The following is a 25,977-nucleotide window of genomic DNA, read 5'->3' on the forward strand; positions in this document are numbered from 1 at the left end:
TGTTTAATGGAGAAGTCAGACAACAGAATCAATCCATAATGGAAGTCTAGTAGAGGATGTTACTTAATATCACCAAGTTAGTAAAAGGGAGATATTGGTAGAGTTTCATTTAAACCATGGGGAACCAACGTATTCAATTTGTGGATCCACATTAACTCTCTCTGTACAAGTAATAAGTCTCTATTTCCCCCTCTTTTGGGGACAGGTATATGATCTATGATCATGTGTCGGAATTGTGGTAATGTGTGTTTGTAAATCAGCCAATGCTTCGAGATTGGTTGGTCCACTTTTCCTGAAGTCAAGGCCATTCTAATAGCACTCCTGTGATTGTTCATTCTCTCACGGTATGTAGTGGAGGCTTTCCCTACATAATGGAGTCCACAGGGGCACCATGCCATATAGACCAAATGGTCTGTGGTATAAGTCACCCTATGTGTTATGTTGAATTTATGTCCAGTCCTTGGATGAGTGATCTGGGAGCCCTGTACCATTACAACTAAGGCAGCTAGCACACAAAGCAACCATTCCTTGTCTAACCATGTCCCTCCCGCCTTGGGGGTGTCAGTTAGGTCTTTCTTCACAAGTAAGTCACTTAGGCTGCGGCCCTTTCTGTATGCCACTAGTGGAGTCTTCTTCTCAAAAAAGGGTAAACTAGCATCAGATTTTAGAATTTCCCATCTATTCTTCAGGGATTCCTTCAACCGGGCACTCCTATCAGTCCAATCCATCACAAAAAGTCAGGGTTTTCATTGGGGCAATGTTCCTGTTTAACCAACAGCTCATCCTGTGTATGGATTTTAGCCCGTTGTAACTGTTCATTAATCAACTCTCTCGGATATCCCCTGGAGGCAAACTGTGACATTAGTGCAGAGAGTTGCAGTTCAGCCGTCGTCCTGTCAGAATTATTCCGAATAATCCGCAAAAATTGTGAATAAAGGACCCCTCGGGACATGTGTGGTGGGTGATGTGAGTGCGCATGTACTAGGCTGTTACGTCAGTCGGTTTCTTATAAAGGGAAGTCCCCAACCTATCCCCTTGTCTAAAAATAGTAATATCCAAAAAAAAGTGGATATGCTGTGTGTCATACTCTAAACTAAGTTTGATAGGTAGGTTTAGATTATTCAAAGAAAGATGAAACATCTTGAGTTCTTCCTCTGTCCCTTGCCAAATCAAAAGCAAACCATCTATATAGCGTTTGTAAAAACAAATGTTTCTTCCCCCCATAGATAACAGATATTGGACCTCAAACTGTTCCATAAACAGAGCGAATGAGGGGGCAACGTTTGAACCCATCGCGGTCCCGGAGATTTGAAATTGGAGGCCCCTTTAAAAGTGAAGTAGTTGCGGGACAAAATCAAATCAAGTAGTGAGATCAAAAATTCTGTGGGAGGTGAGCCCAAGTGTGTTTTAATCAATGCATCCCTGCATGCCTCTATGCCACTGACATGTGGAATAACCGTATACAAACTAGACACATCCATCATGACCAATAAACTGTCTTCCGGCACATTTAAAGGGATCCTGTCATCAGAAAACATGTTTTTTTTCAAAACACATCAGTTAATAGTGCTACTCCAGCAGAATTCTGCACTGAAATCCATTTCTCAAAAGAGCAAACAGATTTTTTTATATTTAATTTTGAAATCTGACATGGGGCTAGACATTTTGTCAATTTCCCAGCTGCCCCTGGTCATGTGACTTGTGCCTGCACTTTAGGAGAGAAATGCTTTCTGGCAGGCTGCCGTTTTTCCTTTTCAATGTAACTGAATGTGGCTCAGTGGGACATGGGTTTTTACTATTGAGTGCTGTTCTTAGATCTACCAGGCAGCTGTTATCTTGTGTTAGGGGGCTGTTATCTGGTTACCTTCCCATTGTTCTTTTGTTTGGCTGCTGGGGGCAAAAGGGAGGGGGGTGATATCACTCCAACTTGCAGTACAGCAGTAAAGAGTGATTGAAGTTTATTAGAGCACAAGTCACATGACTTGGGGCAGCTGGGAAATTGACAATATGTCTAGCCCCATTTCAGATTTCAAAATTGACTATAAAAAAATCTGTTTGCTCTTTTGAGAAATGGATTTCAGTGCAGAATTCTGCTGGAGCAGCACTATTAACTGATTCATTTTGAAAAAAAATTGTTTTCCCATGACAGTATCCCTTTAAGTCCTTCAGGAGTGTCAGTAGATGAGACGTGTCCCTAATGTATGAGTCCATAGTTTGTACTGCAGGTTGTAGGTACCGGATGGAATAGGGAACCCATTACTGAAATAATCGGACGCCCCGGGGGCTCAGTGATTGATTTATGGAACTTGGGTAAAGTATATATAAATGGTACCTCAACAATGGTGTTCCCATTGATCCACCCCCAGTCTAGGGCCAATTTAGTTAAAGAATCCAAAGAAATTTTATATGAATTCCAGTCTGGTATATGTGTTTGTATCAGCCAATTGTTGGCAGATCTCACTTTCATAATATGTCCTGTCCAACAGTACTATGGCGCCTGTCTAATGATGAGATTATTGTCCGCCTTCAAATATTTATTTAAATATTTATGCAAACCTCTCTAACTGTGAAAACTTTGAAGGCGTACAATTCATATGTTCTCTTATTCTCGTTTTTAGGGTTCTATTAATCCTTCCTATATACTGCAAATTGCAGTAACGAAAGAAAAGTAACTAGATTTAAATCGAATGTAACCAATGAAGAATTTAACATCAAAACAGTAATAGCATGCAATAGCAACAATGTAATATATTTACTACAATGTCCCTGCAATTTGCAGTACATAGGAAGGACTAATAGAACCCTAAAAACGAGAATAAGAGAACATATGAATAATATTAAAAAAGGCTAACTTACCCATAGTGTATCTGCTCACTTTAAATCACATCAAAATTCAGATCCCTCCCTTCTCAAAATTTATGGGTATTGTCCAAAAGAAAACACATTGGCGAGGAAGTGATATTATACAGATTATATCAAAAGAAGAAACACTTTGGATTCTAATAGAAAACACTAACACCATGTAGTTTAAATATAGCTATTGACCTTAAATGTTTTTTAAACGAATAATAAATTAAATTAGTTTTTACTAAAATTTTATCATACACATTTCTGGAATTATATGTAACTAATTATGTTGTAAATTAGAAATTTTGTAACTGTGTTCTTAATTAACCAATTGTGAGCCAATGAACAGATCTTAAAAGGATGATGCAATATATCATGTGATATGTCCCTGAGGAAGTACTACAGATACGAAACACGTTGGGCTTTTCTAATAAAATTTCCTATTGATTGGATTCTATACGTAAACCAAGCACATCCAATTCCGGACCACCGAAGAATCGCATTCTGCAGATCGCTTCGCTGACAGAAAGCAGGGACGATTTCTTTCCATTGCAATGCAGCGGATCCTACCTAACAGCGTGGAGAAAAGAACTACTGACAGCGATCTCAAAACAAAGTCCCCTAAGTTTCATCCTTTCGGTAAGTGCAAGTTCCGGCGTTACTGCTCTATAAAGTTTTAACTTGCAGATAACTGATCTTCAGCTTTTTGCATCTCCACAAGCGGCTCAAGTTTCCGCGATAAGCCACACAACTAATTAACACCTTGTGAGTAGATCTATTTATTGTGGAGCACATTCCAAAAAGAACATACTGCACTTTTTATCTTTACATCTAGGTGCTGAGATATAGTCGCATCGTTCCAGAGTGCACTGAATCTATATATACTTACATTTTTTTTTATTGTGGACCAGTGGATCCGTGATTCTCCTCGGTGCTGCTAATTAACTCTAATTGGAACTTTTGCGCAGAGTCTACCTTTGATTGTTTTATTGCCAGAGTTTCATTCACAGGTGTGCATTGCACCCCTATGCTTCATTAATACCGAAGAATCCTCATATGTTATAAGTTAGAGCCACCTGTGATGTCTCCTGAAATAATCCTTAACAGGGTCTGGTGTGGCATAGCAAGTGCTTGCTATCCCAGAATATTGCTATTTGGTGTTGCACTTAAGTGAAGAAATCTGCATGTACTGAGATGAGGCTGCTTGAAAGTAAAAAATTTACTTTTTATCTTGCCATGACTAAAATAGCAACTCTTGCTCTTGTGTTTAGCAGATTTTACATTAGTTCTCCAGCAGTGAAGTTTTGGTTGGAATCCTAAGTGCACATCTCAGTAGCCTCAAAGGAAGGCTGTATGAAATATGTTAGTAGTAAACCACATTTCTGGAGTGTTACACCACATATTCTCAGGAAAACCAATGAAACACAGGTTGTTCCAATACATCCTATTTTCCATATCGTATGCTTTGAGTTATGAGCCGATTACTATTTATCATAGATCCTGCATCCTGCTTGTCATGGGGCCACATGTGTCCTCCAGTAGGCATATTCTTTCTTTGTTTATACTGTATATATGTACACACACGCACACACACAAACATATATATATATATATATATATATATATATATATATATATATATATTTATACTGCACAATTTCACCCCAGCACTCCAATATATAGCCCCCTGGGAAAAACTATTTTTGCACAACTTAACTGTAACATCTAGTAAAAAAGACAGTTTTAGTTACAAAGTTCATACAAAGTATGCATAAACTGACGCACCCCGTCAAGGCAGTGACCATGCATCAGTCCTAACTAAGTAAAAAAAGAGAGTTTTATCTTTGGGGGGAGAAAGACCATACCTGCTTTTCTTTTTATTTATCATGATCTCTTCCAAAGACACCATTTGATGGGGGATGAAAGAGCGAGCATTGAGCAGAGAGCCACCTCCCCATAATAAAAAAATAAAAAACACAAAGAAGTGCCGCTCATTCCTTTTTATTGTTACAGTTAAAAAGTCACCTTTTTTACTAGATGTTACAGTTAGCGTTGCCTAATTTGCATACAGTGGGAAGTTAAAGTTGAATGGACGTATATATGTTGCAACAAATACATTACACTACACAAGCCTGGGAAACCTTAATAAAATAAAGTTGTTAATATTCCCCTACACATGTGCCCAGTGTATAGTTTATGTGCCATATGTTAGGAAATTTATGCCTGGGTACCCAAATAAAATGTATGGACTTTTGCAGCCTATCACCGTGAATAAGTAAAAGACACCAGCGTTTTTTGGGACTTAGAAAATGTTTTCAACTAAAAATTGAAGAACCCCTATACATTTCGTTGCACTTCTCCTGGTTTGAGCTGGCAAAGGCAAGTCTGGCGGAACAGGTAACGTTGAGTAAAAGGCGCATCTTAGTGAATTTGTGAAGTAGTCAGAGGGAACTTTGCCTGGCGTAAGAGTGCGAAGTAGCGCTAGAGTCGATCTCCTTCGCTAGCGAAATTACACCTGCGCCCGTTAGTAAATCCGCAAAGTCCCAAAATGATGTCACGCTGGCGAATTTTCACTAACGTTAGTCACTTCGTCCTTTAGTGAATTTCCCCCCTATGTATATATACGAGTATATACTGTAGGTACATTTTTGGGTGTGTCACGTCACAGGGGGCCCACATCACATGTTACAATCCGGTGTTTGGCGCCGTTTTGGCATTTAAAAAAGGAAGTTGCTATTTATAACTCACTGTGCACCAGATGTGTCTCTCTCTCTCTTGTTATATAATTTGTATGTCAGCTGGCAGAACAGTAGCCTATTTAATATATTGATATATTTAAATATCTGGGTGCACGGGCACTTGGTTTTTACCCATAGAATATGGATTAAATAGCACCAGACCTAAGAGGAAACTACATAGAAGCCCTGTTCTAATAGGAACCTGCCCACCACCCATGGCATAGATAATGAATTCCTTTACAGAATAATGGGAAAATAGTAAAAACAGCTACAGTCTAATTATTCTTCTTACTTCAAATCCTTTCATCTACTAAGGGGTATAGGAAAGGAGTTCTTAACAGGCTACTACATATATATACTATAAGGGGGTAGACTGAAGTATAAACAGATTAATTAGCTATGAAGAAATGTTTCCTTGAGTAAGTAGATATATTTACATTACATACAAACTCAACATTTGCGGGAGAAAATTCTAAATAGAATTTACAAAAATATTTCCTTTTCAACAACTGTGAAATATATTAAACACATGATGTCCTTGACATTGCGGGAAAAGCATGCAAATTACTATTTACAGACAATTTAAAGATGTTTGCAGTCAAGCAACTGTTTGCACCCTGTGGTGCCATCTGCCAGGAAAGAATAAAATATTCACTGTTTAAACTTAAATTCTACTTAGCCCCACCCACTCTTTACAATTTCCATTTGCTAATAAGGGATTGGTTATGATTTTTGGCCATTCCTGGAATATTCTGAAAAAAATATTTCACATTTGTAGCTATATTTTTTTTTTACTAGAACACACCCCTTCCTCCATATCTAGAGTATATAAAGCACATTTGAGGAGTTTGCCTATAACACTGAAACCAGCATCCAAAAGCATCAGAACTTACATTAAGGGGACTTCATTTCCTCATCCATATCAGAAGGTATACATTTCATGTGTAGATTTATGAATATTGAATGTAATTAAATTTTATGTCTGCCCTTTTCAGGATAAATGATTATGTATAGGAACTCGTACAATGGTAACAACTCAATAGGAGTTTAATAATACAGGTATGGGACCCGTTATCCAGAATGCTTGGGACCTGGGCCTTTCAGAATACTTTCTCCATACTTAATGGGGCAGCTTTATCAAAATGCAATTTTTTTCTATAGGAATTCAAATTTTTTTCCCAAAAAACTCACATTTTTCAAACTTTAGTAAGCTCTGAACTACAATTAAAATCGACTTCAAAAATACTAAAAACAGTTCAATTCATGTAAAATTCAATGGCAGAGGTCCCTTTAACCATTGAAAGATGTATATGGTCATGGGAATGTCTGGTTTTTGTCTCTGTTTTTTTCTCAAAAACTCTAATTATTCAAGTTATCGGGTGTCAATTTGAGTTTTTGGGAATCAAAGTCGAGTTTTCAGGCATCAAACTTGAAAAGTCGCATGATTCAACTTAGGGGCAGATTTACTAAGGGTCGAACTTCGAAATTAAACCCTCTAATTGAAATCCTTTAACTTCGAATATTGAAGTCAAAGGATTTTCAGCGTATTTGAATAGAAATCAAACTATTTAATCGTATGATCGAACGATTAAATAGTTTGAATCGAACAATTCGTTTTTTAGCAATCAATCAAATGATTTCTATTCGATCAAAAAAACCTTAGAAAAGTGCTGTGGAAGGTCCCCATAGGCTAACATTGCACTTCAGTAGCTTTAATTTGGTGAAGTATGAAGTCAAAGTTTTTTTAAAGAGACAGTCGAATGGTCGAATATTCGAACGATTTTTACTTCGAATCGAAGTCGAAGTAAATTCGAAGTCATAGTATCCTATTCGATGGTCGAAGTATTCAAAAAATTACTTCGAAATTCGAACTTTTTTAACTTAGTAAATTCACTCGAGCTTAGTAAATCTGCCCCCTAATGTTCATATTTTTTCCTCGATCCAAATTTTGTAGTCAAATTATTAATATATAAGACACATTCATGTATGTGAGTTTAGTAGAGTTTATTTGTGATTAAAACATTTAAAAATTCTAATTTTAGCAAATAACCCCCTAAGTCTACAAAAAAAAATAAAATCACTTGTACATTAAGGGGGTTATTTATCTAAATCTGAAAAGTTCTCACTATTTTCTGAAAACTACTGCAACCAAATCCGCACTGACTTTTCTTGTGCAGAAAAAGTCACAATAAAATTGTAAAAAATCCAAGTCGTATGATTTCTTTCGGATATTGTGCTCAAAGCGTAAATTTTTTTTCTGTAAAATCGACCGAAAGCTACGAACTCAGAAAATCCAATTGTTGACGGGACACTGCCATTGACTTTTACATGTTCTCGGCAGGTCTGAGTTGGAGTACTTTTTTCATCTGACTTTTAACACCATTAAACTTTAATAAATAGTATTTTCCCCTTTAAAAGTCTGACTAGAAAAATTCAGAGCTTAATAAATAACCATCTAAATAAACCCAATAGAATTGTTTTGACCCTATTATAGTTAGAACCTAGTACAAATATTTTTTTATTATTATAGAAAAAGGAATTATGTTTTAAAATTTTTAATTATTTATTTAAAACTGGAGTCTACTGAGGGCGACTTTCCCGTAATTTGAAGTTTTTTGAATAACAGGTTTCTGGATAACAGATTCCATAATTGTATGTAATTTATTGATAATAGATACATTTAATTATAGAAATATGCAACATGCAAATGCATAAAATGTAGCAAATGTTTAAACAAGGGACATTTTGAGACGATAGCATGTTTAAATGTAGTATGTACATCAGAGATGGAAATCTACTGTTTTCTTCTTTCATCAATTACACATATTCATATGGGCATATTTTGTCCTGTAACCAGGTAGCACTGTCAGTAAACCAAGGTAAAATAGCTCAAACTAAGGGGCAGATTTATCAAGGGTCGAAGTGAATTTGAGGCAATTTTCGAAGTAAAAAAATTTAAAATTCAAAGTAATTTTTTGGATACTTCGACCATCGAATAAGATGCTAATACTCTGACTTTGAATCAAAGTAAACTAGTGTGAATATTCGACCATTCGATAATCTAAGTACTGTCTCTTTAAAAAAAACTTCGACTTCAATACTTCGCCAAATGAAACCTGCCGAAGTGCTATGTTAGCCTATGGGGACCTTCTACAGCATTTTCCTACGATTTTACTTCGACCGCAGATATTCAAAGTATTTAAATTTGATGGTCGAATTTAAAAGTATTATTTACTTCGAAATTCGACCCTTGATAAATCTGCCCCTATGTTTAGGCTTTATTTGTCCTTAAAAAAATCTAGATCTCAGTAAGCAGCTAAATCCATTTGATGTTTTTAGGGTTATGTAATAAAACATGAACATTTAGAGACATACAGCAATTGATCAGACATTTATGTTGAAATGGCAGCTGGTGAGTGCTGAGAATTGGCGAATGTGTAAAAATTGCAGATACATTTGGTCATTCTGAGTGGAATTTTCTGATTGTGCCAAAAGCTTATCACACAAAAATGAGAGATATTATGGCACAATTTCTTCTCTGGTAATTTTGAAACTATGAGGTTTATACAAGAACATAAAACAAAAATAGAAAATGGCACTATGAGTATAATATCCGAAAGGATATTAATTCTGCTGAATCCTAATAAATGACTCACTAGGGAGTAGGTGAAATCTGGTATACATGTAGCTGTACCTTAGCAATAATAGACCATTTTATGTGAAAACATGAACATTTGCATTTTATATATATATATATATATATATATATATATATATATATATATATATATATATATATATATATATATATATATATTCGAGATCCAAAGGTGCACTCCGTTAACTCAGTCGATTCCTGGGTGCCAGCCAAAGTGGGTAAGTATTTGCAGAAAGAAGCGACACTCACAGGTTGTTTTTCAGTGCAGATAAATTGTGCTTTATTCCACTCAACGTTTCGATCCCTCACAGGGATCTTCGTCAGGAGATTACAAAAAAAAAAAAAAAAAAAAAAAAAAATTTGACGAAGATCCCTGTGAGGGATCGAAACGTTGAGTGGAATAAAGCACAATTTATCTGCACTGCAAAACAACCTGTGAGTGTCGCTTCTTTCTGCATATATATATATATATATATATATATATATATATATATATATATATATATATATATATATATATATATATATATATATTTGGACTTACTTAGGCATCATTTTAAAAGTGGTATTCGCCTTTGAGTTATTTTAAGTATGATGTTTGAGTTAACTTTTAGTATGGTGTGCCATGTTCCATAAAGGCAGCCACTTGGTGTAGTTCCCTTAAATATATGTAAGGACCTCCTTGCCAATTCCTAGTAACATAGTAAGTTAGGTTGAAAAAAGACACATGCCCATCAAGTTCAACCTTTTAAGCATATATGTAACCTGCCTAACTGCTAGTTGATCGAGAGAAAAGCAAAAAAAAACCCATCTAAAGCGTCTCCGATTTGCTTCAGATAGGGAAAAAAATCCTTCCTGAGTCCAAGAAGGCAATCGGACTAGTCCCTGGATCAACGTGTACTATGAGCTATCTTCCATAAGCCTGTATTCCCTCACTTGCTAAAAAGCTATCCAACCCATTCTAAAAGTTATCGAATGTATCAGCCTGTACAACTGATTCAGGGAGAGAATTCCACATCTTCACAGGTCTCACTGTAAAAAAACCCTTCTGAATATTTAGCTGAAACCTCTTTTCTTCTAGGCAGGTGCCCTTGTGTCAGGTGGAAGGACCTACTGGTAAATAAAGCATTAGAGAGATTGTTATATGATCCCCTTATATATTTATACATAGTTATCATATCTTTTCTCCAATGTGAAAAACCCCAAATTGGCAAGTCTTTCCTCATAGCAGAGAATTTCCATACCTTTTAACAGCTTTGTTTCACTTCTCTGGAACCTCTCTAATTCAATAATGTCCTGTTTGAGCGCTGAAGACCAAAACTATACAGCGTTTTCTAGATGGGGCCTTACCATTGATCTGTACAGTGGAAGAATAACCCCCTTTTCCCCATTTAATACAGCTTCAAAACTTGTTTGCCCTTGAAGCTACCTACTGGCATTGCTGACTACAACCAAGTTTAATGACTCCAAGGTCCTTTTCCATTATGGATCTACCCAGTGCAGTCCCATTAAGGGTATACGTGACTTGCATATATATCCTTCATAAAGCCATGCTGATTACCGCTCATAATGGCATTCACCGGGACAAAACTTTGAATGTGATCCCTTAACAAGCCTTTTAAATAATTTGCTCACTACTGTTGTCAAATTTACTGGCCTATAATTGCCAGTCTTAGATCATAATCACTTTTTAAATAAAGGAATTACATCAGCTTTCCTCCAGTCCATAGGAACCAGTCTCAAGCCAAACTTAGTACCCAAGGGTATATTTCATCTGGCCCTGGCGCCTTGTTCACATTTATTTTTAGTAAAGCTTTATGAACCATACTGCCACTGACTAGATTGAGCTGAACCAACAGAGCAACTATGAGGTGGATCTGGGAACTCTGATTCCTCAATTGTATATACTGAAAAAGAGAACTGATTTTCAGTGATTCACTGATTGTAGTTTTACAACATTTATTATAGCATTTATATGCATTTAAATGCAGCTTCTGTCCCCACAGACTTGTAGTTTTGAAATGCCTTTCTCTTCATTCCTATTAACTTCTTTACTTCTATATTAAGTCATATAGGGTGGTTCTTTTTTTTTGCTCAAGACATACTTCTTAGTGCTTCTATATTTACTTCTCAAGGGAATAAATTGAGAACAGTAACATTTAAATGTCATTTTAAATGACAACCATTGCTGTTTTGTGTTTTTAGTAGAAAACATAATGTCCCAATCTAAGTTCTGAAAGGAAACCCTGAAGGAGTTAAATTAGCTTTTCTGAAATTCAGGGTTTTTGTTTCCCCAGTATATATTTGTTTTTTGCCCCAAACATTAAATTAAATAACATTATGGTCACTATTACCCAGGGGTTCAATTGAGACCAGTCAATATCTGGGTAATAAAAATCCCCCATTACGCAAAACCCTCCTCCCTACACCAATCTCTCAGCCACACATTAATCTCCCTAAGATCCTGTTGGCTTCTTAATTTTGCTTTTGGCACAGGTAATATATCTGAGAAAATTACCTTGGAAGTCCTCGCCTTCAACTTTACAAAAACAAAAATCATTCTGACTTTGCCATTGTCACATATGTTCCCCAGCCCCTCCCAATAATTTGTCCACTCGTTCCACCACATGCCGAACCCTAGCACCAGGCAAGCAGCAGACTATTTGGCATGTAGGGTCCTTGTGACAGATTACCCTGTCCACCTTTCTTATAATTGAATCCCCTATAACTAAAACCTGCCTTTCCTACCTCGCACTCCCCCCACTACCTGTATTTGAGGGCTCCGAGCGTCAGCTCAGTTCAGAGCTGTCCTCCCCAGCATCTTTAGCCAAAATGGAGAATCTGTTATTTTGGACTAGCTGAGGACCAGCCCCCTACACTTCCGTCCCCTATTTCCCCTCTTGACCATCACAAATCTGCCTACATCATGTGCCTCCACTGCCCCTTCTCCACCACCCACTACACTGGCCCTGCCAGTGGTTGCTTTCCTCCCCTGTGTTTGCTGTGCCACAAGTTCCCAGCTGCAGTTCAGATTCCAAGATGAAAATCCACCCACATCTCTCACATAAATACTGCATGAAACTGCTGCTCCAACACCATATACATATGACTAGACACACACTGAGTGTACAGGTTGGCCACAACAGGACAGAGTGAAGAAACCATTGCACAGCCATGTTTCTGTCTGTAAAAATGCTCCTTGTATTTGAAGTATGTGGTGTTTACGCACAAGTCTAGCAACAAGAATAGGTTAGGACTGAGCTCTGCTGCTGAAGGAATTATCTTGCTGCAGTAGATTTCTTACAGTCTCAGTTGCCTCTATGGTAGCTATAGATGTGAACAGTGGAAACATATGACACCATTATTTAATCAGCCCCTAATTTTATTGACAAACTCTTTGGCATTCTAAATGTGAACTGAAGAAGCTGCTCATATGAGTAGTAAAACATCCTCAGTGATTACTCAGCTTGTGCAGTTGCTCTAGAATATTTACTTCTACTAAATATACCATCACCTGGATGAATGAAAACATTCATATTTCTATGTATAATCACACCATCTGACATCATAAACACAACACCCTGATTGTGGTGTCAAACTCTTATTATGCAAGACCCTTGCCTGCTCAAGGGTCCGAAGCAATACCACATATATATTCTTTTATGCATCACATTTAATGAACTCATTGTCATGGGTGGCCCTCAGTATAACATCATCCACCCCTTTATAAGGTCACTGTTAACCCTTGTGCTATAGACAGAGGCTCTCTTATTCAAATCAATGAATGTGATCAACATACCCCATGCACATTTAGCCTAAAGGGACCCCAACCAGTTTTTCCCACAGTCCAAACAGATATTGTGTACATTGGCTATACATGTAGACTGACAAACAACTAAAGGTGATCTAGTCTGAAAGTTACATTATGTCATTACATATTTTACATGGTCCTAACATATTTATTGTGCTACAGTACAAAGACTGCAAATAATTAATGGTTTCAATCTGTATACAACAATTTTGTTTTCACAGACTGCGAAAATGAAGTTCTGTCTGGAATTCTTCCTTATTCTGTGCAGTTTCACAACAGGTAAAATGGTGGTAATCTTTGAGACTAGAAACTACCGTGATTGTGATTTCAGTCTTCTTGCGAGGCTCACTTGAATTTCTTATAAAGGCTGAAATTCTCTTTGCTCATCATTCATGGACATAGATGCTGATTATAAATTTCCATAGAGCAAAGTGCCGGTTTGTTTTCTTTACTGAAATGCCATTTTTGTTGTTTTTAAGAAGAAAAAAAGGTAGTTACAGCATTCTTCTGCCAAGAAAATTTGTATTGGGCTTCCTTTTCTCTAAAGAAGGCCCAATTAAACATAAGTCTCAGATAAGTCAATATCTATCTATCTATATATACGTATATATACCTATTGGAGATCATTTTCTTTCCAGTACAAATGAACATTAGGCAAATATAGAGCAGGAAAATCCTATGGAAGTATTAAACACTGTTGACTTAGCCTTAGACCATCATGTATTGTACTGTATTTAGATTGGCCTTCAGATTCTCAAATGGAATATCATGACTTGAGATAAATTAACAAACTGTTCACATTTACACAGATACCTATACTTAGTAAGCTTAGCATGCTAACATCAAATTTATTAACAGAAGTAATAGTATTATCAAGCCCCTACATATAAAGGCATACATGGCTTGGAATCATGATGAGATGAGCTTATACTGCCTTATACATCATATAAATTTGCGATTTTTATGTCTCTTACTTTAGTTTTTACTGTCTGTCCATCATGCTTTTCGGATGAGGTCTGCAACAATATAACCAATAACTGTGATTGTAATCCTTCAAAGTACATTGAAACAGGTAAAGTATATACTTTTTGTGATCCAGAAGTCATGGTGAATTAGTCTGTTTTCAACATATGTAGCTCATTGTATTTAAACAACTGAATTTACGAGTGTGCATTTGTGCCTGAATATTGATAGAATATAACTATGAAAGCAGGGTGTTATACATTATTTATTCTTACCTTGATGATGTAATTATTATTCTGACTTCCTTCTGTGTGTACCTAGAGCAATATCCACAACCAGAAATAACATGCAACTATGACATGGTTTTGCGGATACCAAGGTGCCAGATGGAGCGAAATGGATATGACTCTTCCAGTTTGCGTCTGATTAATCCAAACTGCAGACTTTCTACATACCCAGATAATATATCATATTTGGGTCTTTTGTGGCACATTGGGACAGGAGAGTGTGGTAACATTAAAACGGTGAGCTTATTATAATCCAAGTGCATAAAAGCATTAAACAACATTGCTTCAGAAAAATGGATTTCTGTTTTCTAAGCCTCGAACCTCACAAAACATAATATTAATAATATATGATAATAGATTTCTCTCATTTGTCATAAAATTAGTGCCTATAGCAGACTAATGTAGAACATAGAACTAATGCTAATGTAGAACACAGTATAAAATTATTTAATTGTATATTATATACTACATATACAAGAATCATCTGCAGATCAACATAGAAAAGGGGTTCGGCCGAATCCAAAATAGTGGATTCTGTGCATCCCTAGTTGTTGAGCAACATGTTGCCTCAAGCCCTTGGTTGGGGATCACTGACCTAAAGTATGAAGCCTCTAAGGGGCAAATTCACTAAAGCGCTAAGTGGCTAACGCTAGCGCAAATTCGTCAGCGTGACGTCATTTCATTACTTCGCCGATTTACTAACAGGCGCTGGCGTAAATTCGCTAGCGAAGTGGACCTACTCTAGCGCTACTTCGCATCCTTACGCCAGGCGAAGTTGCGATATGGCGAAGGGACGTAACTACGCTAATTCACTAACTTGCGGATTTTCATGAAAGTTAACTCTTGCGCCAGACTTGCCTTCACCAACTGAGACCAGGCGAAGTGCAATAGAGTAGATAAGGATTGCTTCAAAAAAAGTTGAAATTTTACTAAGTCCCAAAAAATGCTGGCCTCTTTTCCTTTTTTAAGGGTGATAGGCTGAAAAAGATCGTACATTTTTTTGGGGTACCCTCCTTCCCCCCTACATTTCCTAACATATGGCACCTAAACTATACAGTGGGCACATGTATAGGGCAAAATAACAACTCTATTTTATTTTATGAAGCTTTCCCAGGCTTGTGTAGTGTAATGTATTTGTTGCTACATATACGTCTATTGTACTTTAACTTGGCGCCGTATGCAAATTAGGCGTCGCTAGTGTAACTTCGCTTGACGAATTAACACTAGCGCAACTTCGCTACCATTCGCCTCCCTGAGCTCAACTTTGCATTTTAGTGAATTTGCGTAGCTCTGGCGAAACTACGCCTGGCGAAGTGCGGTGGAGTGTGGCCAAGCTGTCGCCGGCGCAACTTCGGATCTTAGTGAATTTCCTCCTAAGTGCTAAAAATGATACAAAGTGCTCAGTCTTTCAAAAAAGTGCAATGCTAAATTACTAATCCCATAGGCACAAGTGTTAAGCTGGCCATAGACGCAAAGATCTGATCGTACGAATCGAGGATTCGTACGATTTTCAGAACGTGTGTGGAGAGTCCCGACATTTTTCGTCCGGCGGAGATCGGTCGTTTGGTCGATCAGACAGGTTAGAAAATTTCTGTCGGCTGCCGATAATATCTCTGCGTGTATTGCCGATCGTACGATTTTCAGTGGGAGACTGTCACTAGCTTTGGTTGGACATAGATATCGTACGATTGCTGTCAGGGGCAGAACATTGCTGATCTGTTCTTTAACTAATCTGACTGGTAAGACTTTGATCTGAATGGTTAGTGGTTGGTCGGGAGATGAGAAAGTCTGATCGTACGATGATTCGTACGATCAGATCTTTGCATCTATGGCCAGCTTTACAGCTAAGCTCCTTTTATAATAAAGAAGAGAAAAAGAAAGAAACCTTGTTTAAGAATGTTTAATTTGACTTATTTAAATTGAATAAACAATCCTTGTATGTTTTAAGAATTTGGGAATTATTTTGAATAAAAGGAATTGGTGTTATCGATATCAATTGAGAGCTATGCTCCTTATGAACCATCCCTGCAGAACTTGAACCCATGAGATTTAGTATTGTGCTTTAGGGCACGGTGAACATAGCAAACTTCTGGTCCTCTACTTAATGCTTGCCAGATGCAGGTGGTTAGTACTGTGTCCCAGTGCAATTGCACCTGTTGGTGCTCCCAAGGTTGCAAGTCTAAATGCAGGGAACACCTATGTACTATCCTTTGTACTGAACACAGTCAGTGTGGAGAAGCACAGGTGTTTTCATTCAATTCTGGAGAGGAGCAGGGTCCATATATAAAGAATACTATTAATAAATGCAGTTTGCTAGCAAATTCTGATTATTTCTTTACTTTTCGTTTTTTAACAGGAGAATTCAAGTCATATAACTTACTCCAATATTTTGTACATAAACTCAAAAACATCTGCATTCATCACAAAAAATAACATCACTATAAGCTTTTCCTGCAGTATTCCACGAAACATGGATATTGGATCTTTTCCTCTGAACGTTGTAGCAAAGTGAGTGATAAACCTAATAACAATCACAATAGAATCAGTCTTAAAAATGTATGCATTAGTGAAGAACATAAATACTGAATGAATATGAGTATAAGATGGAATTAAAGCATAAATATTGCGTGGAGATGTGCATGAAAGTACAGGAATTTAGGGATGTTTGCTGAAAATAAGCAAAGTGATTCACCCATCCATGAAAAACGATATTTGAGGAGAGTTTAATTGTATCATTATTGTGTCAACTGTTGGATAGATTTTGTTGGAATGATATGATCGTTCACACACCTTTAGCAGCCCATTCATTAAGTTCGAGTGAAGGAATAGAAGAAAAAAAACTTTGAATTTTTTTTGGCTACTTCGACCATCGAATGGGCTACTTCGACCTTCGACTACGACTTCGAATCGAAGGATTTGAACTAAAAATCGTTAGACTATTCGACCATTCGATAGTCCAAGTACTGTCTCTTTAAGAAAAAACTTCGACCCCCTAGTTCGCCACCTAAAAGCTAGCGAGCTCAATGTTAGCCTATGGGGAAGGTCCCCATAGGCTTGCCTAACTTTTTTTGGTCGAAGGATAATCCTTCGATCGTTGGATTAACTCCTTCGAATCGTTCTATTCGAAGTATTTAATCGTTCAATTTAATTCCTTTGATCATTCGATCGCAGTATTTGCACAAAATTCTTCGACTTCGATATTCAAAGTCGAAGGATTTTCATTCCCCAGTCTAATATCGAGGGTTAATAAACCCTTGTTATTCGACCCTTGATGAATTTGCCCCCAAATGTTACAATAAGCATACAATTTTATTGTGATAAAAGCTGTCATTTGCCACAACAAAATCTGTGCCATCCATGTGTATTATAACACCAGAGAAGTAATATGGGGGGGTGGATTATTTATCAAAATCCGAAAATTTCTGATAATTTTCTGTTAAATAATCCTAACCATGAAATCTTCTGATTTTTGCATGAAACCCAGAGCAGACCAGGCTATCTTCGGGATTTCTCCTATTGACTTAAATTCAGACTTTTAACACCCTCGGGTTTTAATAAATTCTGAAAAGAATTTTCACACTGAAAATTCGGATTTTATAGTTATAAAAACTAAAATTTTTCGAGTTTTTGGCATTCGGACTTAATAAATAAATCCCACTGAGAAATTCGATCAAACCATGCAGCTAATTTCCTAGTTTTATGCTTCAAGCTTTACAAACTTTAGACAGATATAACAAATTATTAATTTTAATTAATATTAATATTCATTTTGCCCTCCCAGACTGTAACTACTGTTACATGTTACATATATAGGGCAAAGGAAAACACAAAAAAATAACCAGGCATATGAAACCAATATTATAAATTTCAATGTTTGATTTATTGAAACAGTGGTAGCTAATTTGTTTTATAAAACTGCTTTGAGTTGTCTAGTTATTTTAAAATTTTTTCCATACAAAAGGTTGACAATTGACATCTTTGAATCAGCAGCTCTGAAATCGTTTTTTTTTTAACTATTGCTGCTCATTCACCCATCACTTGCATCTCGGGCATTGATGCAACTTGTGGTAAATTAAAGATTGGTGTGCCGTACAGCTTTCCATAGGAGAGGCAGTAATTACCCTGCACCCATTAGTGCAGATTGAAGGGCTGCAAAGGATGGGTGAATGCTGCAGGCTCCTGTAGCCCTCTGTTTGTGAATACAGAGCCACCATCACACTATTTATTGGGGGAAGTGCAGGTCCTTGTAATCCATTGTGGCATAAATTCAGGTGTAAAGATGCAAAACATAGTCTGTGTGCTTCACACCTTGACTAGCACTTTATAAAACATCTCTATAGATTTTCATATAGATTTTCACAAAAAGTGTTATTTTCTTCTGTATACATAAGGTATTGGTTTATGTGTTTATATGTATATTTATATTTCAGGAACGTTTCATTGACTATCCCTGGTGTTATCGGCAAAATCACTTTAACCATGGAGATTTACACTGATTCCGCATTTACCACCCCTGTCACCACTAGCACTCAATTGGTGGTGGAGCAAACAGTTTATGTCTCGTTGGTGATGCAAACAGTGGACATCTATGCCCTAAAAGTGGTCAATATGTATGTTTCTAATTCGTCAAACCCCTCTGCTGATCCAAGATATTATCTGCTTCAGAATGGGTAAGTTGAAGAGATGCCACTCCTCCTATATTCTTTAAATACTGACTGAGAATAAATCTGGTTCTTGTAGGTGAAAACAGAAAAAATGAACTCACAGATGAAGTGCATAAATTTACCCTATGCAATAAAAAAGCATGGCAAGATTTAAAAAAAAGTCACTATTTGAATTATTGGTTTAAACAATTACAAAAACAAATAAGTAAGGATAAATAAGTTGTACCTGTCTTGGTATATAATTCTACAGATGTCTCAGTAAAATACATAATTTCTGTCTTTTTTCTTGCCAGCTGTCCAAACCTTAACCTTGGAGCCTTTCAGCTTGCACCAATATGGAATGGACAATTCACTCAAGCGAGATTTCAAATGAAAATGGCCAAGATTTCTGGCTCAGATTTTATTTATCTATACGCAAATGTTGCCATGTGTAATAATTCCTGTACTCAGGTAAACACATTTTAAAAATGTCTTTCATGAAATTAACTACATTTTTAAATAATCTGCATAGTTTGTTGTGCGTAATTTGTATTTAGATTTGAAATTTGTTGCCCAAATTATATTGTGGGTGAGGGTTGGTTTATGCAATAAAATATGTCTCCAGAAATTAGGACTGGACTCCTGTTTTAACAGAAATGTTACTAGATATACAGGTGTGGGATCTATTTTTAAGTTATTCCATTCATTTTTTTCAGTAATAGTGTAAAGCACTTTTTCAACAATAAATTTTTATTGCAGATTTTTCATTTAGTTGTACAAATAGTGAGTACATTTACAAATGAAAAATGAAGGAAACATTAAAATTAAACAGTAATTAACACAATCTGCCAGATTTATAATCCTACAAATCAAATCAAAAGATTGTGCTGGTATGTTGAATATAATGTAACTTGATAACACTCCTCGAGAGGTTTATTAAGTGCATTTATTAGGCTCAGGTTGCTGAGAAAATCTCCATCAGTATGATGCTGAGACTATTAGGGGGTTATTTATTATAATCTGTTTTTTTCTGGTCGGACTTTTAAAGGGGAAAAACACCATTCTTTCATAGAATTTTTTTTTTTAATTTTTAGAGATTTATTAAACCCTGATGGTGCTAAAAGTCTGATTAAAAAAGTACTCCATCTCAAACCTGCGGAGTTCATGTAGTCAATGGCTGATGTCCTGTTGACATTTTGAAGATATACTGATCTCCGCTGGGTTTTGGTCAATATTCTGAAGATTTCATGGTTTTCCCATAAAATCTGAAAAAGTCTCAGGTTTTATAAGATTCAGATTTTTTCACGATTTTATCGAGTCTTTCACGCACAAGAAATGTTTGGGAAAATGTAAATAGATAAATAGGGAAAAAAAATCTTTATTTGTTAGCATTAGTATACAATTTCTGTTGGGACCAACGCAGCTTATTCTCAGCATCTTGACCACTTGTAACTTGTCCCAATGTGGGTACCTGATATAAAAATACTGAGTTGCACAGCTGGGTTGGCAGGTGCCATTTCGCACCACTTTGGATCCTTTAGTTGGCAGGGTCTGGGTTTGGGGAGGTGTTTTGTTTTATTAATTTCCTTGCACATTACAGTATCTAAATCTCTTCTCTCTCTTCTTGAATTAGAACTGTAATAGCCGCTCTGCAATTGATCAAAGCTATGATTCAACAATCGGCGTGCGCCTTGACTTCAGTAAGTGACCACTTTTCTTGCTACCTTGCTTGTCTTGCCAAACACAGGAATTAATACCTACTACATTAGTAGGTAGGTACTACGCAGTGTGAATAAATCCTTTAAAAAATAGATGTATTTTAGTTCTAAAAATATTAATGGAATTGTGTCTGGGTAAAGCATCAGTCCCATGCAAAAGGTATGTGTTTCTTTGTTGAAAAAAACTATTCAATTACTGTCATAAAGGGGAGGAGGGTAACATTTAGGGCTGCCACCGCCTGTCCAATTTTCCAAATTAAGAAAACTGGGTAGGGCTCTCCTAGATTGATGTGCAATCACAGATCTCCACCTCAAAGCCCCACCTGTGATGTCGCCGACCAACCCAGCGACATCACTGTTCCATCCTGTGACATCACCTCCCGCACCCCTGTCTGGTTTTTGGGACGAGGAAAGATGGTAACCCTTGTAACATTTTTGTTTGGAGAGGTTACTGGCAGAAGTGTTTCTTTGCAGAACTTGTAATTATATCCAGTATGTGAGCCACACAGTAAAATCACGTACAGTACATAACAAACCAGGCACAAACAATATTATTAGTGAGCAGGGAGATACAATAAAGGCACAAACTTACAACATAAAAATGTCATCTAATGTTTCCAAATAATTTGTGTGGTTCATTTAACTGTGTGGCTCATTTTAACACAAAATGGTACCATTGAGTGAAGTTTTTTAATTAATAGCAAATCAGATACTAGGCATACCTAGAAATGAATGGGCCTCACTGCAATAATTTTAGGGCTCACTAACCTTCAACAAAATGTAAAGTGCCAATTGGGACTCCTGCCCCCCCCCCCGAAATCTCTGGATCTGCTTCCTTTAGTTTAGACCCCTGCTAAGGTGTTGAATCATTACAGTTTCTGTTTTAGAATTCTGTTTGAGGACACATTCTGTTTTTTACCTTTTTCAAGTGACAAAAACATCTTTGTTTTACAGATTCAGCCTTCACCACCCCTGTCTGTAAGTAAAATTAAACCTCTCTTTTCTCTGTATAGAAGCAGCCCCTACCCCTTCAAAATGCAAACTGTATAGGCAAGTGTGCTTCAGTCATGAGGCAATGTGAGAACGTTGCCTCAGACTGAACTTTTTCAAGGATGGCAAAAAATACTTTTTTAAGAGTCAGATTTCTGCTTTTTGAAAAATTTGCAACTACATGAAGAAAAGTCAATACAACCAACTTGCTAGCAATGCATTAGAATCATAAGAGGAAAAAAAAGTGGTCCTCGTGTTACTCCAAGCTGCATATAAAGTCCTGAAATATTCCAAAACTATATAACCAAATTCCCCTGCTAGCAATAATACAATGCCCTACATGCATTCGAATGTGAATATTTTTATTATTTCTATACATATATACATATCACTAGATCATGTTTCTTCTGCTATATTTATACAAAGAAATAGTAAACAGTGAAATCTTTAGAAGAGGGTAGGTTAGAGCAGTGATGTTAAACTTGAGGTTATCTCTGTTGTTGAACTGCAACCCACATCAATCCCAACAAACTCCCTTTAATGCCACATCAAGCCTCAAGGTTAATAGGGATCCACCATATTTTAAATGTAAACAATAATTAAAGTGCAGCTGGAATTTGTATTAGGATTTATTTGTGTACACTTTGATTTTCTGGCCACTCCATGTCTCCTACACCAGTGGTTCATTTTAACACAAAATGGTACCATTAAGTGATGTATTTTAATTAATAAGAAATCAGATACTAGGCATACCTAGAAATTAATGGGCCTCACTGCAATAACTTAGGGCCCACTAACCTTCAACAAAATGTGCCCCCCCCCCCCCCGAAATCCCTGGATCTGCTTCCTTTAGTTTAGTCCCCTGCTAAGGTGTTGAATCATTACAGTTTCTATTTAAGAATTCTGTTGGGGGACACATTCTGTTTTTACCTTTTTCAAGTGACAAAAACATCTTTGTTTTACAGATTCAGCCTCCAGCAACCTTGGCTGTAAGTAAAATTAAACCTCTCTTTTCTCTGCATAGAAGTAGCCCCGATCCCTTCAAATTAAAACTGTATAGGCAAGTGTGCTTCAGTCATGAGGTAATGTGAGAACGTTGGCTCAGACGGAACTTTTTCAAGGATGACAATATAGGGATACACCGAATCCAGAATTCGGTTCGGGATTCGGCCAAGATTCTGCCTTTTTCAGCAGGATTCGGATTCGGCAGAATCCTTGTGCCTGGCCAAACCGAATCCTAATTTGCATATGCAAATTGTGGGGAGGGCGGGATTTCAAGTGAATTTTTGTTACAAAACAAGGAAGTAAACCAATTTTTTTCCACTTTTTCCCTTCCCGCCCCTAATTTGAGTATGCAAATTAGGATTCGGGTTCGGTATTCGGCCGAATCTTCCAAGATGTATTCGGGGATTCGGCGGAATCCAAAATATTGGATTCAATGCATCCAAAAATTTTAGGAAAAAGAAAGTGGTCTTCCTGTTTCTCCAAGCTGCATATAAAGTCCTGAAATATTCCAAAACTATATAACTCCCCTGTTATATAGTTATAGTTATATAATTCCCCTGCTAGCAATAATACAATGCCCTATATGCATTTGAATGTGAATATTTTTATTACTTCTATGCATATATACATATCACTAGATCACGTTTCTTCTGCTATATTTATAAAAAGAAATAGTAAACCGTGATGTTAAACTTGAGGTTATCTCTGTTATTGAACTGCAACCGGATATGCAAATATACTCACGTGCACACCCGAGCCCTATGAAGTAATAGACCAGGTGCTCGGACCCTAGGAAGACGGCACTTCCGTAATACGATAGGAACGAAGAAAGCAGGTACCGGCACACAGGTGCGATTCAAGTAGGGAATTTAACCCTTACGTGTTTATTAAGTCGACTTAATAAACACGTAAGGGTTAAATTCCCTACTTGAATCGCACCTGTGTGCCGGTACCTGCTTTCTTCGTTCCTATTGAACTGCAACCCACATAAATCCCAACAAACTCCCTTTAATGCCACTTCAAGCCTCAAGGTTAATAGGGATCCACCATATTTAAAATTTAAACAATAAGTGAAGTGCAGCTAGAATTTGTTTTAGGATTTATTCGTGTACACTTTGATTTTCTGGCCACTCCATGTCTCCTACACCAGTGATTCGGTGTAAGCCTATTGATTACAGTGGACTTACGAGGGTCATTTTCTGGGCTTCATTTGATTAAAGGGTTTGTTCAATTAATTAACTTATACACACACGAGTGATATATATGCAGCCGCTGAAGATGGGGGACATAGGACATTGTAAAAACACAGTCCTGGATCAGGTGAAAGCGAAGGAAGAGGTACATGCCCAGTCACTGTTGCACCCTAAACATGTGCCTCTTCTGTCTACCCCTAGTTCCAGCTGGGGACTTGGAAAACCTACACGTCTTATTTCTAATACATTGTATCTTTTTACAGGTTTCTCTGTGAAATGGGCTTTGAGTTCACTTCTTCTGCCCTTAATACTGATGACGATCATGTGACGTGTCCCATCTCATGGAGTTCCAGACTATAATATTGTGAAATTGGTGTTGGTGAAGATCAGGGGGAAAATGCTTTTCACTTCAGTGCAGCTTGCTCTGAATCATTTTCAGAATACATACTGCTACTGGTATTACTTTTAAGTTGACTTATGATAATTATTAGCACTATCTATTTTTATGCTTGTCTTACAAATGAAATTCATAGAAATTGTGACATGAGCCTGAGACTAGAAAGTGATTTAATCCTTTTCCCAGTAACAGTCACATTGTTTCATCTAGCACAAAATTTGTATAGTAGATCAGCGCCTAAGGCAACAGAGAAGAAAAAACAAAAATAAAAATATAGTGCAGTGTGTTTGGATAATCAGACGGCACCCAGTGTCAAAATTCACTTTATTAAATCTTCCAATGTTGCTGATAGCAGGCATAAAAAGATCCCTTTATATCCAGTTAGTTTGTCATTTATTAAAAATAATAACAAAATAATACACTGCAAGAAAAGTCTCCACTAAAGATTCCAAATTTTATTACAAAGATCCCCTAGGAACATATTTTCCAATAGAAAGAAAAAGTGAAAAAAGGAAAGAGTTTAAATTATATGTAGAGCTCTTCCAGTTGAATAAAATGAGGAGTCTGCCAATGCAAGGAAATCATTTTTAAAAATTTGGATTATCTGGATAAAATGTAATCTATGGGATACAGGCATTCTGTAATTTGGAGCTTTCTGCATAACGGGTTTCCAGATAACGGATCCCATACCTGTACCATATAAAAAGTCTAGTAGTGGATCCCCTACACTGGTTGACCCAGGCAAATGCCCCTTTTGACCATTTATTAAAATAGCCCTGACTGAACCCTGAAAGAGGGCGTAAAGGGTTCAAAATAAAGGGTCTCAGTTATTGAAGAATGGAAACCAATGAGTGGTTTCATCCATTATTATGTGTCTATACCATCCAGAATGTCAGGTTTCCGGGCTCAGAACTACATTTCTTAATGAGCCCCTGGAGCCTTTAATTTCTTATCAAGTTTTGAAATTGTATACTTTTTCCAGCTCATAATAAATTTCAGATAACTTCTACAAAATCACATGATGTGATCTGAAAATTGAAATCTTCTGCTTGGGATATTATGTTAAAAAAAGATGATGTAATAAAGATCAGGCATGGCACCCAAGATGTTAAATGCTAAAAGTTTGTGAAGATTCTCAGTTATCCAGGTCATGGAATATCCGTAGAAATAAATCAAATTAATTGTACTCAATGTGTTTTGTTTTCTTGAAGACATTTCACCAGTCATCTAACTGGCTTTCTCAATTCAGAATAGCTTGTAAATAAAATCTCTCTGGAATAAATGCCCTGGAATGTTGCTCCAATCAGCATAATCTGTTCATCATAATCCGCAAGGATGTCATGAAGTTAGGTGTTTATTGCATTAGCATGATTGGAGCTTTGAGGTGTGCCAAAACAGCATTGCATGTGGCAGACAATAGATGTTGCACCCCCCCCATCTCTATTCTAACTTGGTTTTTCCTGTTTTTACATATATGGCTTCTTTTAACACCTCTTTTGAACCAGTCTCTCAGTCTAGAATCTGGTCTTCAGACATGTCCTTTTTCTTTTAGATGTAGGTACACTATTGATTCCTGACCAGAGGAGCTGACTCTTCTGTGCTGCGCCACTGCTGCGCTCTGGTCAGGGCCTTTCCACAAATTCATTCACCAAGCCTCTGCATCAGTTAAGTTATGGTGTGTAGTGATGGGCGAATTTATTGACCAAGCGCAAATTCGCTGCGAATTC

General features: G+C 36.9%; 1 protein-coding gene across 1 annotated transcript; it reads left to right on the forward strand.

Annotated features, from left to right (window-relative positions):
• The first annotated feature begins 6,457 nt into the window (after positions 1-6,457).
• On the forward strand, positions 6,458-25,436 carry LOC108709516 (uromodulin). The gene is made up of 11 exons (XM_041583902.1): positions 6,458-6,514; positions 13,276-13,333; positions 14,034-14,126; positions 14,339-14,541; positions 16,661-16,812; positions 18,735-18,974; positions 19,262-19,418; positions 20,581-20,647; positions 21,620-21,643; positions 22,621-22,644; positions 24,117-25,436. The coding sequence occupies exons 2-11, from the start codon at positions 13,285-13,287 to the stop codon at positions 24,179-24,181; spliced, it is 1,074 nt and encodes a 357-aa protein (XP_041439836.1). The 5' UTR covers positions 6,458-6,514; positions 13,276-13,284; the 3' UTR covers positions 24,182-25,436.
• The last annotated feature ends 541 nt before the right edge of the window (positions 25,437-25,977 follow it).

Source organism: Xenopus laevis, chromosome 2S (genome assembly GCF_017654675.1).
Source record: "Xenopus laevis strain J_2021 chromosome 2S, Xenopus_laevis_v10.1, whole genome shotgun sequence".
NCBI classification, from domain to species: domain Eukaryota; kingdom Metazoa; phylum Chordata; class Amphibia; order Anura; family Pipidae; genus Xenopus; species Xenopus laevis.